Here is a 16,515-nt window from a genome sequence, read left to right as displayed (position 1 = left end):
TAGTTGATTATAAGAATAAAGTTTTATTAAATCCCAACATTTAAAGCATTTGTTATACCACAATTTACATATTTTCCAATCCATTCTACAGTAATTATATAATAAATATAATTTTCACAAAGTGACAATACTATTATATTCTGCTATTAATTCTGACATTAACTCCTCCTCAGCCCCCAATGAACTGGCCTTTTAAAGGATGAAATATATATTCATTTAGTTAAGTTCTCTAGATTAAATACTTTACACACACACACATAAAATTTACAAAAAAAATTAAAAATTAAAAAATAAGCAGCACAGCAATTTTTCTTCATCTGAAATACTGAACACAGGTCTGCATTGTGTACACTCAAATCAAACTGGAAAAAGTATAGAAAGAACCTTGAAGGACAGTTAGAGATTGCTGATTAGAGAGATTATAGAAACGGTTCATTCCTTTTATCAAACAGAAAGTTGATATAGGATACTTTCCATTCATCATTAAAAAGGAAAATAAGAAAAGGCTTTAAAGTCTTTTGGCACAGAAAGAAAGCATTTTAAGTAAGAAGTAATCACCAGTAAACAACCTTTCAGAGGGAGAGATACAAAAAAGGGGGCAAGAACTAAATTACATCAGGAGAACTCAACGAATGTATGAAATGACAATGACCATTCCTAAAATGATACATATCTGCTTCTGAAAGGATACATAATTATCTTCTAAGAGAGGCACATACAAAGTAATGATAAAATTCTGAGATAGAAGGACCCCTTTAGCTATGTTTTTGCACACACTTGATCAGAATGAAGAGAGAAATAAAAAGGGCAGGGAGAAAAAAGTAAATAATACTAGCATCTCGCTGAGAAACTGACACTATCTAAAATCAGTCCCACAAATGCCTCCTGTTGAGGAAACTGGCTTAACAATTAGCCTTCTTAACATGGTAAGAACGTTCAGTGCAAAAAGTGTAAAAAGCCTCCTGGACTACTGGCCAGGTGAGAATACTCTGCACCTCTAAACCCAGAACACAGCTCTTAATTGAAGGCAAGTTGACAAGTAACCAGAGGGTTACAAGCAATCAAAATTCCTTCCTCATTCCCTCCTATGCCACCAACTGCAAAAAGCAGTGTTGAATACACATGGAAACTTTAGGATAGTTAAGTAGAAATAATCACACAATCATAAAAAAAAATTTACAAAATTATAGGTGGTGAGAAACAGAAATTATCTAATCTGGCAAGCAGAGAGCATGGCTGGTAAGATATTCAGTCTTTCAGAAGAGGAGACTGACTTCTCCAGCAATTCCAGTAACCTTTGTGACACATTTAGAGTATTTCTCATTATTCCTGAGTAAAAATGTAAGATGTTTGTACAGAGGAGCAGGATTCAAAACCAGCCTAGGAATTAGATGCTCTGTCTGGAGATGCTCAGAGTGGATGAAGTCAAACCTCAAAATTTAACTTACAAAAACCCTCAAGTTTACAAAGACTACGGTACTTTTCAAACACACCCCTACCTATCTCCTTCAATATGAGAACAGAAGCTGAAGAATGAAACCAAGTGTTTGTGGTTGTCTGGTTCAGAATCACACAGGAAGGCAAGAAAAGACTGAATACCACAGCTCTGGTCTCCTACCCTCAGTCTCCTGAATAAGAACCACTCTCTTTTGCCCCATGCAAAAGAGGGTCTGTGGGTCTGCCTGAGGGGAACACGGGCACTGCTGGCCAGAAAGGCAGAGCAAGGAAAACCCTGTGGCTACAGCTGCAGACTACAGAGGCAGGATTCCCATGCTCTAATGGTTTGTGATATTTCATGCAGCAGAAATGAGGTGGGAGAGAAGGAGAGTGAAGATGCACAGAAGTAAAGTGTTTCATCAGCCTGGACAAAAGTCACACATTATTTTACATTCTGGCTTTCTTACATGAATGCAAAGATATAGAAACAAGAATGTTTGTATCAATTATTCTCTAATACCTCAAAAATCCCACAATTATGTTAATTTATGATAAGCCCTCCTATGAAGGATGGGAAGAAATCCTCTATTCATTATCCCATAGCAGTGTCTCTCCTATGTGCCCATCAGACAACCAGGACACTGACATGCAAATGCTCTTAGGGAAAGTCACCTGCTGCAGAGTTTAGTCTCATTAAAAGAGGACATAATTTACTTAAATATTAAAGCCTTTAACAAATTTCAAGCATTAACTTATTTGCATTGTATTGAAATAGCATCTACTTACTCTTGCAAGAGAAAAATGATGGAGGAAAAATTAGGCAGAAAGAAAAAAAATACAGAATGAAGACAAAAGACACTGAGTATTTCAGCTTTGGAATTAGTGCTTTATATAAGGAGGTACTGTATGCTCAGACAGCAAAAGAAGTTAATTTTGGAATTCTCCTAATTTGCTTTTATTAGAGCTATTTTCAGTAAACAATTACTGGATGCCCAAATATTCTGGGGAAAATGCCTGAGAAAGACAGTTACTTTCACCTTTTGGTGTCAGTCTCACCAAATTTTTCGCATGCTGCAGACAGCTAGCAGGATAAAAATATCCAGTCTCAACTTAAAAAAAAAAAAATGCAACCCTAAACTCTTCCTCTCCCACAACAACTCTAGCATAAGCCTCCCAGAGTTTACATACTCAGTGCACATTCTTGCAGGCCTTTCTGCAAAGGACACATCAGTGACTTCATTGCACAAGCTCAGAACTTCATCTGCCTGAGATTTGGTAAGGCAGCTGCCTGATGGACACCCAACAGTGGAACATGAAGTAGCTGCAGGACACAGGTATTACTAAACATGCACAGGACACACATTATCTCCATGACATCAGGGTTATCTTTAAGTGCAGAACCTCAAAAATAATGAAGTCAAAGACATAATTACTTCAGTAATTTAACATGTCCCAAATTTGTTTCATAGGCCCAAGACACTATTAGTGTTTTCTGCTCAAACTTAACAGAACCTTTTGAAGTTCAGCCCAACACATCTTCTCTGGCTTCCCCAAAAAAGGATTTGCTTTCATAGTAGAAGAGCCAATATACTGGCAAAAAAAAAAAAACCAAACAAAAAATTCCTCAAGGAGAACGTAGAATAATCTCTGTTATTTCAGCTCTGCTGCCCAGCCTCATGGGTATTCCATAGTACATCGTCCCCGGGCTGACATAGACGAAGGTATTCTGCCCAACTTGGTACAAGCCAACAAAGAATGGATTCAGCAGATAAGCTCCAGCATTTAGAGGGAAAATCTGCCCTCCATGAGTATGGCCAGAGAGAATTAAATTTATGTCTGGTCTCTCCTGAAGGGCCCACTTTGCAGCAATTGGCTGATGAGCTAGGAGCACTATTGCATGCTCACTGCTACAACCTCTGAGAGCTTTTTTCAAATCCATGCCATGTCCCGAATAGCGCAACACATCTGCTTCAATATCATCCACGCCAGCCAGGCAGAACCAGTCAGAAGTGCTCTTTGGTGAAACAATCTTCACATTCTCATTATGCAATGGCTGAATGTTAAATGATTTTAACAGCTCGAACCAGTTGCTAACATCTGAGGTGTAGTACTCATGGTTTCCTGTGACAAAGTAAGTCCCCAAAGGAGAATCAAGTTCTCCAAGAGGCTCAACAGCAGGTCGTATGATCTTTGCCTCAGCATCAGACAGGTCCCCAACAATCACGGTGATGTCTGGTTTTAAAGCCTTAACCATTCTCACTATCATGGCAAGCTTGGTCTTCCCAACTGTAGGCCCCAGATGGATATCTGAAAGCAACACCACTTTCAGGTTATTCATTGCTGAGGGCAGCTTATGAACTGGAATCTCCACTGAATTCACAGTAGGGGGCTGGGAAGCATTTAACAGCCCAGTAACAGTCAGCACAACAGTCAGCAAGACTGCCAGAACTGGTTTCAGTGCTGTTCTGTTCTTGTTGCCAGTGCCTGCCTTAGCGCCTCTCCCAGCCAAGAACTTGTAAGCCTGCTCTACAGAGCCTAGAGTGAAGAGGAAGAAGATGAGAATAATATAGGCCCCCAAGCAAGTGTAGGCAGCTAAAGAAAAGAAATAGGGCTCTTCTGCAACAAGAAATAGCAATGTAAAGAAGCTTGAGTGAGCCAAAGCTAGAAACATGAACACAGCTATTTTCCAGAGCGTGAAACAGAAGGAGCTGGCAGCTGAAGATCTGGTGAACGTGGTGACTGTGCTTCTCCAAACATGAAGAGATCCCATCAACATGAGTGTATTAGCAAATAGTGCCATTTGCAGCCTTAGAAGCCAGCGCCGTGTCCTGAAATCGAGTTTTTCTGCCAGGTAACTCCGTGATAGCATCATGGAGAAGAAAACCACTCCTGCAGCCACTGCAGCCTTGGCTTCAATGGGCAGTTGCTTGAAGGAGATCATCTTTGCTTCCTGACTGTTCTCTTCTGTTCTGCAGAAGTCTCCAGAAGTCAATAATGTGGTTATGAAGGGATGCCTTGGGTCAACAAAGCCTGCAACCAGGAACCAGTATGAGCCGCTTTAAAATATTACACACATTCCCTTTTTCCCAGACTGCAATAAAGGACTGTTACTCTACATACTACACAAGATGCTGGGTCATGCAGAATCACTGCTGTAACGACACAGAGGAGATGTCCTGAAGTGGAGTAAACCAGACAACAGAAAAGACTGGATGCTGGAAGTCTCCTTCCAAGCTCCCTGTCTGCCTCCCTCAATCATTTCTCCCCCATACCCCCTTTTCTTTTAAACACTTTTTTCTCATCAAGACTTCCTAATAGTAGATGGCAATGCATCACAACAGGGATGCAATGAGTCCTGGGAAAAAACATTATAGCATTTGTAAATCCCATACATGTTCTTCTTTCTGCTTCTGATATTAACTTAATACATGATTTCTGTTCTTCTTGCCAAGCAGTTGGCTCCATCTGAAAAGCAGGCATCACCCTACATCGTTCTTACCAAATGCAAGAGGCTCTACTAACACATGCTACAGCAGCAGTGAAATCCCCACTGGAACAGATGTAACTGTGGTCCCAGAAACTACAGATGATCAGCAGATATCCTTGCCTGCCGTTGTGAATCAGATTTCTCCAAAGCCCTGGAAATCAGTAGAATCAGTGAAACTCACACTGTGTTTTGCTACTCACTTCCAGCTCACTTCCACTACATGTAGAGTTTTCCAAGACTCAACACCTGTTCTAGTATATCCTGGTTTAACAGGATGCAACCAGGTTGAAAAGGGATTAAAATACCACACCCTGCTCCTTTAGATGGGAGCACAGAATCTAATGCATGACTGCTCACAGCCTGAAAACGAGCAAGCAAGGATCAGTTATGTTTGAATGGTAGCAGCATTCCCTGGTTTGCTCTGTATTTTGCTCAGTCACGTGTTTCTATTAATGCTCAGGTTGCACATTTCTATTTAGAAGAAACCTATTGTTTTATTTTAATCATAGATGAAAAAAGTTTGGGTAGTCTTTCATAACATACAACAGAGACCGTGTCTGACATAATAGCCCCATAATAGCACAATTATTTTCAAAACACTTCCTGCCACACTTAGAGAAAGCAAGCAATCATTACAGCCAAAAATATCTCAGAACTAGGGCACAAAACCAGCATTGTAGGGCTCAGCAGTGAGCCTAAGCCCAGAAGTCTGCAAACCCCAGTTTGCGGTTGCTATCTGCTGCATATGTCCTCTCAAGCTAATTTAAAAGAACATTAGCACATCTGTGATGACAGGACCCTGAGCTATTTTGAGGACTAGACCAAGTTTTTAAAAAACCCCTTCCCTTACTGCTTGTGTCAGGGAACTGTGGGCTGATAAGGGAAATTGTGCCTGTCAGCCTCAGCTCCTCAAACCCTCTCAGTTGTTACTAAACTACTCTTAAGAAATAGTGCTATTTTGCACATATGTCTCTGCAGAAAACACACACAACTAGGAAGATAAGAGCACAATAAATGCCCTACTGATTCAAGTCCATAGGTCCTCTAGGCACCATGCAATACTCTGTCTGGACAACAGCAGTAAGAAACACTGTTTAAATAAATGACAGGACCCTGGCCACAGTCCGTGGTCTGCTCCCTCATACTCCTTCAGCTGAAAAAGCTGCTACACTAGGGATATTAGAGGGCAAATCCTTGCACAGTCATTTGTTGTTGAAAATGGATGTTGGAAAGTCTTGGATGTTGCTTATGAGCCTGAGGCATTTGAATTTGGCAAATCCATTTTTTTTTAATCTGTTGAGTACTATCTGGTTTTACAACCTCCCATGGCAGCAAATTCTTGAAACGATGCATTTTTACAGTATTTTATCTGTTTAAAACGAACCTATTAAATCCCCCAAAAGTGCTAATACTACCAAGTTTGAAGAGTATTTGTTCTTGCCTGCCACCTTCAAAATTTTGGAAATCTCAGCAACCTCATCCTTAAGAAAGCACAACTAACTGTGGCCTAATCTTCCCTTCCATAAGGTCTCGCATGATGTTGTTCTAATTTTCAAACATCTTTAACCACCCGTGCCTCATCCAACTACAACATCTACCACGGTAATAGGATCACTCTGCCTTCAACTCGAGGCATAAACCACGAGACCTGTGGAGCGTGAGGATTCGTCCTTAGCCTGTGGTATTGTGTCCCCCGGGACAAGGCGGCTACAACAGAATCTATGCAGAACAGGAAAAACCTCTTTCCCTCCCCTCACACAGCACAGGATGAGCACGTTTTCCCACGGGATCTACCAGCAGTGTCGGTACCGGTTTCCCCACGGCCCCGGGCTGCTCAGCGAGGCCTCCGCGATTCCCGGGCGCGCAGGGAGTCCCGGCGCCGGCAGCACCGCTCCGGCCGGGCGGCACCGCCAGCCCTTCCACACCTCCGGCGGGCCGGGAGCGGCCGCCCTGCTCGGGAGAAGGGCACGGACCCCTCCCTGCCCCGGCTCCGGGCTCTCCCCCCCTCGGCGCAGCCACAAGCCCGGCACCCGCGTCCTGTGCGCCGCCCATGAGCCCTGAATCGCTCGTGGTTTAAAAATGGACCGAGGCGAAGCGCCTTCCTCCAGCGGCGGCAGGAGGCCCCTGCCAGCCCTCCCTCGGCCACGGCGGCCCCCGCGCCCCTCAGAGCCGGCCCCCGCTGCCCCCGGGTGTCCCTGGCGGAGTGGGAGGCGAGGCGGGCACTCACCGCCGCCCGGAGGAGCGCGGCCAGGGCGGCCAGCGGGAGCAGGAGCCGCAGCATGGCGGGCGGCAGCCAGGAAACGGCGGCGTCAGCTGACGGCTCCGCCGGGAAACGGCCGGCGCAGGACGGGCATCCCTCCTCCTCCTCCTCCCTCCGCACCGGCACCGCGGCAGCGGCGCTCCACCCCTCCGAGCCCGGCCTCCTCCTGCCCTCCCTTCCCGGGACGCCCCCCCCGGCAGCCCCGCCTGATGCCCCGCGGCTGGGCGCGCTGCTTGCCGTGTTCCGGCACTGCCGTGCTGTGTCAGCCGCTCACAGGAGACTTCGGGATCCAACCTCCGATGCTGAATACATCCAAGGTTTTCTCCCGCACAGAAGTTTCCTAGATGGAAAGGTCTTGCTGACCTTTGTCTCCCCTGGGTAGCCCATCATCCTGACGGGAAGCACGGGGCCTGGGTGCTCTCCTTCCCATGTTAAAGCACTGTCATCCTTTCTCGGGAGCCCTGCACTTAAACTAAGAGACAGCCGCCAATGCGGAGTACATCTCCAAAGATTGCTCCCACACAATAAGTGCCGGGACAGAAAGCTGATTCTGGCCTTTTGTGCTCAGTGCTCAGTCCATCATCTGCAGCAGCACACACACTCCGGCTGGTCCAAGGCCAAGGGCTTGCCCCAGCTCCCCAGAGGAATGACAGAACAGCCGCAGCCTTTGCCGCCTTGGCTGGGCAGAAAGAGGCATTTTCCCAGGGGACCTCACTAACTAGTTCCCAGAATGGCCTGAATTTTGCTCACTTCATATCCAGAGTTGAAGTTTTGCTGGCAGTTTTCCTCCTGTCAGCAGAGATTTTAAACTTGATTGCCTCATGGTTGCTTTGGCCAAGAAAGCCATAAATCATCACTCAAGAAAGTCACAAATCATCACTTTGCCCACAAGTCCCTCTCTGTTAATAAGCAACAAATCAAGGAGGGCACCTTTCCCAGTCCTCATAGTACCTGCACCAAGAGGTATAGGTGCTTCAGGAATCTTATGGACCTGTTATCAGCTATGTTGATTGACAGGAACTTCTTAGTTGCTTAAAGACTAATTTGTTGGTGTTGTCATCCTGGCCGGGTGGCCTATAGTAGCCTCCCACAATAACACCCACTTTATTTGTTTGTCCTTTAATCCTTACCTGGAGGCTCTCTTATGCCAGTGACTGTGCATCTCTGGGGCTGAGCCAAGGCTTTTAAGCTCCTCTTGCTTTTTCCTCATGCTGTGTGTAGAAGCACTTCAAATACAGTTCTTTGTACCCAGTGCTGTGTGTAGCCAACTAAGGATCTCACTGGCACACAGCCTCTCAATCTTTGGTGTGCCATTCCTTTGCTCATTCCTGGTGAGTCTCATTTTATCCTTTTGCCCTGCACACTTCTTCAGGGAGTTAACTCAAGAGTTAAAAGTCACGGTATGAGCCAGCCTGCAGGCTATTTTTAGAAGTTTACCTGGCTGGGCTGATGCATTTTTGTGATGGATGTTCTAATTGCCAGAGGCAGTTAGAGAGTTTTCAGGCTGGTTTTCTACTCTTAACTCCCCACCCTTCTGAAGAGAAGGAAAAGTTTAATGACTGTAAACCCATGCTGGAACAAGAAGACCCTTTTCTTTCCTCTTTATGGAAATCCCCAGGGACCCCTGTATGTAATCTACATAAACAAGTAACCTGTCTGAAATAGCAATCAGAGGCACTGATTTCACTGACTGCAAATACCCTCCTCACAGAGGACAGTGAATTGCAGCCACAGCCTCTCCCCTAAACGGACCGTCTGAGGAGTTATTGAACCTCTCAAGCAGCCTGCTTGGAATGAAGCAGATTGATGTCCTCTTTTTACCCAAGGAAAGGAAAATTGGCATGTTAAAAGATATAGATTTACTGCAAACATGGTGCAATTTTCACTGTGAAAAAAGGAAACTTCTTGGTCATGCTCAGAAGAGGATATAACCTTAAGTTTTGTTTTATTTCTGTGAAATCTTTCCAGTTAAGTAAAAGCTAATGTCAAGCTAAGTACTTCTCTGCCTATAGTACCTGCAATAAATGAAGAGCTTTAAAAATCATCCCCAAATTATGCTTAAGCACCCCAAAGTTAAAAAGAAGACAGAAGAAGTTCTGGTGGCTTTAGTTTTCTCACTTTAAACAAAACAGAAAACAGTGTTTCACTTGCAAGTTCTCTTGATGAACATGAAAGCAATATATTTGTAAGGAAAACAGAGGTGCTTAGTTTTGCACCAATATGAGCTGAAGGGAAATCACAAGTTATCTCACAGTGCATGCTGATATTGCAAGAGCTGACTGCCTTGTCTCTGATTTTGCTTGAAAGGATCTAACTGTGGATGGCATTGAGTAAGCATACAAATCAGGAACCAGTTTGGCAGAAATTTGGTAAGAGGACTAACATTCACACTGTTCTGCTTCTGTTCGCATTCTTGGGGGCAAAAAAGCTGCTGTTGTCAGCAACACTCACTTAATGAATGTCATGTGGCAGAAAAGTGATGAACAGGATTAGCAGCTGCCTGTGTTCTGGTCTGGAGGTTTATCTACCCTGGGGGCTTTTAGTACAGTGGGACTGGCTCTGTAAAGTGGTGGGTTAAATTATACTTATTACTTTGCTTCCAGGGAGAATTAAACTAAGTCTGATTAAAGTCACTTAAATCCTGAACGTGAGGGCTCAGATTCACGAAGGAGAGACCAAAGGATGTGAAGATCCTTTGCATCAGAGGCTTTGCTCATGGGCATGCATTTACCCTACTGCAGTTAATGTAGCTCTCCCAGTGCTGAATCAGCTTGCATTATACCAAGGGCCAAGCGAGCTTGAATTACAGATAATTACTGTGGATCCACCATCAGGCAGCCATTTGGAAGCTCAGGGTAACTCGTCCCTAATCCCAGAGTCTATGCCTGTGCTTTCACATGTGCTTTCCTTAGCAGGTGCCCTGGGGTTTGGCTGAGATCTACTCCCCCTCTTCTGTTTTTCTGCAGGATGGCCCAGGAGGTAGAAGAGGCCAAGTCCTGTACAGTGGTAGCATCATAAAGACCTATGCCTGTAGGAGGAGCTCATGAGTTTCATGAGGGGTTCCAAGATGACAACCAATTATTAGAGATACACAGACACCTTAGGGGAGATTTTGTAGTGGAGCATTGAGCATCCTGGGCTCCTTCCCCTTGGAAGGAGATGCTTTGCTGCTGACATGAGCATGGTGCCAAGTAACAGTAGAGCCCAACCCAAAACCTAGCCAGAATCACTGTTTTCTCCATAATTTGAACTGAGCCTGAATTTGGAAATTTCCTTGAAGTCTCAGTCAAACGAGCATTGGTCACAGCTGAACACCATCATTAAAGCAAAACCCCATGGTGCTCAGACTTCCTGCAGAGAGGGGAACTTAAGTCAGCATCATTTGCATGCCAGCTTACCAGAAAGAAGACATGTGCAAGTTCATGCTTTTATTAACCGCTTCTCACTGCCTTTTCAAAGTCTTCCCTGCCACACTCTTCTGGATGGTTGTCACATAAAGATGTGCCACCAGTGGGGACTTTATGGGACTGTTTGCCATCTTGCCCTGGGTCTCCCCACTTTCTGCAGCAGGAATAGCCTGGCCTTTCCTCTTGAAGGCCCGGCTATACTTTTGGTTTGCTCCCTTTTGCTGTTGTTTGCAAAGCACGTGGTGTTGCAGGGCATGAGACAGACCCTGCAATCTTGACTCCTGCCTGCTGGCAGCCTTGGCAGGCAGCAGTGGGTAGCTGTGACCTTGGGTCACCCTGGAGAGGGCAGCACTAGACCCGGCTGCTCATTCCTGTCCCAGCCTCCCAAAAAGACACTGGAAGCTGCCGAGAGGAACCCACTTCTTGTTCAAGGGTACTTTTTCTGCCCAGTGAAAGTGTTCTGCAGCAGGACACAGCCTAGGAGCAATATCTGATTTGCCCTGTGCTAGATGATGCACATGAGCAGAAAATTGATGGTATGAGACATTGTCCTTTTGGTATCAAAAGAGCTTACCAGGAAAAAACCCCAAAATAAAAATAAAAGAAAGATAAGATTACCACATGTGTTTGAGCCACCTAAAACATGAAAGCCACAGAGTAAGCAGTCTGTGACAGGTCTAATCAGGCTGAGGCCCCAGGAGCACACACTCAGCTCAGCCTACTAAGAGGTTAATTGTAGGTGTAAAGAGCAAACATTACATGCAGAGTGTGACTCCTGGGTGCCACATCCAGGCTGGTCCCCCCGCAACAACTGTCCCAATGAGTCCCCTCACTCCTCCACTATTCACGTCTCTCTTTCCCATGAGCAGCCTCCATGGAAAAGGAACTAAATTACAAATCACCTATTTTTTTTTCCCCACTGAACTGGCCCAGTTACAATGATCTTTTTGTTTGCAATTTAAGGTAGGTTTGACAGCTAGAAGAAAATAACATAAAAAAGCTCCCTGGGGATACACAGCTCTGCACCCTTCACCAGATGCTTCAATGACACATTAGAAGTAAGTTCTGGGGAGAAATCAGGAGCTTCCTGACTGCTGCCAGCCACAGCCATAGGTGCTTTTTGTCAGCCACAAGGAGCAGTCAGAGGGAAGTCAGAGCATGAACATGGGCCATTTCCCCATGGAGGAGGTTTGGCTCCATCCGCTTCTGCTGTGGTTTCTGCAAGGCAACCTCTCGGTTACATGAGCTGCTTTTGAACGGGTCTGGAGGAAAGGTCTGTGCCAGTTGAAGGTCCCCAGTAGCACTGACTCACCTTGTGTTGTCACAAGGCATTATTCTGCACAAGCTGGTGCAGAACATGTGGAATACTTAGGTGCATCTGTGTTGCATCGAGCCCACCAGGTTCAGCTACCTTTTGTGATGATGGACTGACTAGAAAAGCAATCTGCAGCAGAAAAAGCCCAATATTTTTTTGTTTTCTGGGCCTCAATGATCAGCTTTGCAGGCCAACAGCAATGAGCACTGTGCCTAAACTCACAGACAAGAAAGAGAAGTTGCAGGTAGAGATTAATCACTTGCTGCAGAGGATGCAAATATTTAAGACTGCAAAGTACTACTAAAGCCAGGTACTTTTCCTTCTTAGTTGCTAAATAATTTTAGAAGAAAATTTCAATTTTTCTCATGAATCTTTTGCAAGATACAGTACTTTTAGATTACTTTTTACATGTGCACACTGGGGAGCCTACAGCTTGATAAAAATGAGATAGTGGTAACTGTAGTGCATCCAAGGACTTAATCAGCACAGTGCCACAGAGAAGCTCAAGACCTAATATAGGCTAAATGTAAATTTGTAAAATGGAAATAAGTAAATAATTCAAATCAGCAGCATCAATTTCGATGTGGTTTGTTCATCTTCCGGCCAGAGCTGTTTCAAGGAGTTGAGGTTTTTATTAAAAGTAGAAGAAGAAGAAGCACAAGGAAGAGGGTCACAGTCCTGCTTGAGAGTTGTTTCAAATCAGTTATTTTTCCCCATCTTTCCTCTCCAGGCTACAGAGCTTCCTTCAGGACTGAGGAGCAATCTGGCTGAAGATGGCAGCTGCAAATGTTGTGAGTATACAGCTATGTCACTGTTCATCTCCTTTTCCTTCCCCCCCTCTTTGTCTCCATCAGTTTTCTGCCTCTTTCAAGCCACTGGTACTATCCCAATGTAGCAGTAACACAAGGACTTCTTCTCCACCTCTTTCCAAGCTGGGCATTTTGCCTTTTGTTATGTATTTGAAGCCAAGCAAGCCATGGTTGGAATTCTGACAGACATAATGCTTTCACCACCTGCCATTTTCATAACTGAAGTTGGCTGGACGTTGTGAACTGGTCTTTTGTGAGTTTTTCACTCAGTGGGTCATTTTTATAAATCTCTGCTGTGCTGCACACCCAGAGCAATCTGAAATTATCTGTTTCACTGGCATCCCTTGCAATTTTTCATTTAAATGGAATAAATTAAGCATTTTAATTGCATCTGATGGAGAGGGGCAAATGTACGTTTTACTGAGCCTCTCAACACAAATTTACTAGATGTCATATTGCAGGTCACACATCCTGGCAAGAGTAGCTTGGATTACTACAGGAATGACAGCATGGTGCTGTCCCTGTGTGAGAACCCAGTGAACAACAGCACAGACTTCATGTGTGACAAGAGGCAGGTCAGGCAGTTTGCTCAAGCCTTCCTGCCAGTGTTTTTCTGGCTCATCTTCGCTGTGGGCACAGTGGGGAACACCTTGGTTGTGCTTGTCTATTGCAAATACCACTTCAGGAGGAGCATGATGGATCTGTACCTGTTGCACCTGGCCATCGCTGACCTCCTGCTCCTATTCACCTTCCCCTTCTGGGCCAAGGCTGCTTCCGACGGATGGATCTTTAAGGACTTCATGTGCAAAGTTGTCAACAGCATGTATAAGATCAATTTCTATGGCTGCAGCTTGCTTCTAACCTGCATCAGCTTTGACAGGTACATCACTGTAGTGCAAGCGATGAAAGCTAAAACTTGTAAGCGAAGGTGGCTCCTGCACAGCAGGCTCATGTGCCTGGCTGTCTGGCTGACATCTGTGAGCCTGTGCATCCCAGAACTCATTTACAGCCAGAGCACACAGGTGGGTGACGTAACAGTTTGCAAAATTATGTACCCACCAAACGTCAGTGTGATCTTCAGAGTTACGGTCCTGGCCTTGAAAGTCATCATAGGATTCTTCCTCCCGCTCCTTGTCATGGTGATTTGTTATGCCCTTATCATCAACACCCTCCTACAGGCCAAAAGATTTCAAAAGCAGAAGTCACTGAAGATCATCACCATGATCCTCACCGCTTTCCTCCTCTCTCAGTTCCCATACAATATTGTTTTGCTGGTAAAAGCCATCAACACCTACACGGGGGTGGTGCACAGTTGTCAGGTTGCCAACCAGCTGGACATTGGGCTGCAGGTCACCCAGATCATTGCCTTCCTCCACAGCTGCCTCAACCCTTTCCTCTATGTCTTTGCTGGCGAGCGGTTCAGGATGGCGCTGGGCAGGATGATGCAAAGCTGTGGCTGCTGCTGGAGCAGGGCCCAGGAGCACACCTCTGCCTGTGACAGCCAGGAGCACAGCTCAAACTGGTCCTTTGCCATGCTGGGGGGGCGGCGAGTCAGGAACTCCCTGATCCTCAACACTCACTGGACCTCCTCTGTAATGTCCCCTCCATGCAAAGTCATCCTGTAAGTTAGTCCTCACCTTCTCCTCTCCAGAGAAGTACCAAGCTCTTTGGAAACCCTCTGTATACCCCAAAGATTATCCCAGAGGTGCAGAAAGGGTTGGGGACCTGCCCTTGATGTGTGGGAACCAACTGAGGGTTGCTGGCTGAGAGAACAGGAAACCTTTGGCAGATGGGAGCAAAATGGAACCATATAAACATTTATATGCTATAAACAGAACTGTCACAAAAAATATCTTTGTGACAGCTGGCCCATCTGCAGCTCAGACCACAACCTGAAATAACAAGTCTCGCAGCAGGTGATAAACCCAGCTACGGCTGCAACACAGGCAGATGAAGCTTTCTGTCCATAGGAAGCAGCAAGAGGGGGCCCAGCCTTAATTTGCTGTCACACCAGGTTCCCCTATGAATGTGGCCTGACTTGGGAGCCCTGCCAGATTCCTACACTAGATCCCGTCCTGTGTAAAGGAGAATGGCCTTTAGCTCTGACACTGGTTTGTAGCAGTGACCAAATGTTGCTCTCTGTGCCCGGGCAAATGCAACTCTGTTTGGCTGCATAGGTGTTTTTTCTTGCAAAGAAAAGCCAGTTGTTCATGTACATAAAATGGGCATTGCAGAATGTGGTCTGTCTTTCTCCTGTATTTTAGCTGTGTGATGTCAGGTATGATGGCTGGTGTTTTGATACTGGAAAGAAATCACACTTCACAATAATAAATAAAGGCTTTGGAGACATTGAGTTTTCTGTCCTGGGATATTTGCTGTATGGTGCAAAGCTGTCATAAACCAGAACAGAAAAACCAAACCCATGGTTCAGCTGACCACCAGTAATGCACCAGTATCTTTGGAAAGTATATTTAACCTAGGACCAGCAAGACAGGGAGTAATTAAGCATCAAACCTAATGAAATTTGGAATGAGACATCAGGTTGTGGAGGCTGTCATTCCCAGAAGTGGTGTGCTGTAATGCATCCCAAAACCTGAGCCCACAGGGCATCATTTATCTGTTCCCCCTTGCTCATCCCCTCACAGGGACATGGCCTCACCTGTCCTGCCTGACCACAGCCTGCACCTCCCACTCTTCAATTGCAGGATGTAGTGCTCAGGAGGCTTTGTTTTAAATAATCTCATCTAATCTGGTTTGCCTTCTGGTACTTAGCTCTTCCAGGGAAAAAGGGTTTTCATTGTGCATTTATCATTAAAGCATGTTGGTAAACAAGAGCTTTCTGCACAGTTTGGTGCTGCTTTTCTAGCTATACCTAGGCAGATAGGGTTCAAGTTTCATATACGTCTATTAGGATTTTTTTTTTTTACCTTTTCCTTAGAAAGAAAAATAGTCAAAGATGTATATAGCTTTCACTGTGTGTATAAGAAGGGTGGGGGGGGGTTTTGTAATTTGTGCTCAGCAGACAGAAGCCAAAATTAAATAAAGGCACTGCCACATACACCAAAGGGATGAACTGGTTGTTTCTTGCCCACACATCCTTCCCAGTTTGGATCCATACACATAACCTGTTTGCAATCACAGCATCCCTCTCAAAAGAGGCCAAAGGAAAACTTTGCTAAGAGGGTCTATTTCAAATATCTAACCCTTGTGGTGTGGAAGCTGCAGTTGATAACCCTGCAGGCACCAGAGCAGGTTTAGGCTCCTGAGGCAAGGGCTGGGGTGCAGTCTGGGGAAGCAGGGCAGGTTTCTGCAGTAGGGGAGGGGGGAGAACATTGGGGGCAGATGCTTCCCCACAGCAGCTCAGTCCCACTACCCCTTCCTGAGGCTGGGGGTGATAGGGCTCTTCTCAGAGGGTTCTCCTGGCCCCCAAAGAGCCCTTGAGTTATGCAAACAAATTAGTGTGCAAACCTTAGCTGCTGCAAGCTCCTCTTTTGTGCACTACATCTCACCAACCCCAGGAACCTGAACTTTGTGGCCATCTCACAGAAATAAAGCTTCTTCAGTCCCCAAAACGCAGTGGGGAACATTCATGCTCAATCAGCAGGTGAAACTGCTGAGGGTAGTAAAACAGCAATTTGCAGCAGTTTGGGGTGACAGGGTTGTCCTGGGGTCATGCACATCCTGCTCTGAGTCAGGCTGCTCCCATCACTGTGCCAGGGGAAGCTGGCAACCAACCTCCCTGGAGGTGGTTTTCCCTCCTGGGGTTGGTTCCACCAAGGCTGCCTGCAGTCCAGCAGCTG

At 45.5% G+C, this 16,515-nt stretch overlaps 3 protein-coding genes across 4 annotated transcripts in view; 1 reads left to right on the top strand and 2 right to left on the bottom strand.

Moving 5' to 3' along the window:
• The window catches only part of GLB1 (galactosidase beta 1), a 41,555-nt gene extending 34,270 nt beyond the window's left edge, over window positions 1-7,285 (bottom strand). The window contains exon 1 of the mRNA XM_054636890.2: window positions 7,152-7,285. Within this exon, the coding sequence (XP_054492865.2) occupies window positions 7,152-7,205 (54 nt within the window). The 5' untranslated portion in view covers window positions 7,206-7,285. The remainder of the gene's footprint in view (window positions 1-7,151) is intronic.
• TMPPE (transmembrane protein with metallophosphoesterase domain) lies at window positions 4-7,290 on the bottom strand. 2 transcript variants are annotated; one of them, XM_054636912.2, is made up of 2 exons: window positions 7,152-7,290; window positions 4-4,467 (listed from the first exon to the last, which is right to left on the bottom strand). In XM_054636912.2, exon 2 carries the CDS (start codon window positions 4,376-4,378, stop codon window positions 3,062-3,064), a length of 1,317 nt encoding a protein of 438 aa, XP_054492887.2. In that variant the 5' UTR covers window positions 4,379-4,467; window positions 7,152-7,290; the 3' UTR covers window positions 4-3,061. The 2 variants fall into 2 exon arrangements, with proteins under 2 accessions (XP_054492887.2, XP_077034024.1); XM_077177909.1 differs by lacking the exon at window positions 7,152-7,290 and adding an exon at window positions 4,937-5,065.
• Window positions 7,204-14,412, top strand: CCR9 (C-C motif chemokine receptor 9). The gene is made up of 2 exons (XM_054629978.2): window positions 7,204-7,501; window positions 13,163-14,412. The coding sequence occupies exons 1-2, from the start codon at window positions 7,204-7,206 to the stop codon at window positions 14,338-14,340; spliced, it is 1,476 nt and encodes a 491-aa protein (XP_054485953.2). The 3' UTR covers window positions 14,341-14,412.
• Window positions 14,413-16,515: the final 2,103 nt, after the last annotated feature.

The sequence above is a fragment of the Agelaius phoeniceus genome, chromosome 1 (genome assembly GCF_051311805.1).
Source record: "Agelaius phoeniceus isolate bAgePho1 chromosome 1, bAgePho1.hap1, whole genome shotgun sequence".
Taxonomy (NCBI): Eukaryota; Metazoa; Chordata; class Aves; order Passeriformes; family Icteridae; genus Agelaius; species Agelaius phoeniceus.
Note: the sequence above shows the minus strand (reverse complement) of the source record. Positions and strands in the feature narration are given on the sequence as shown.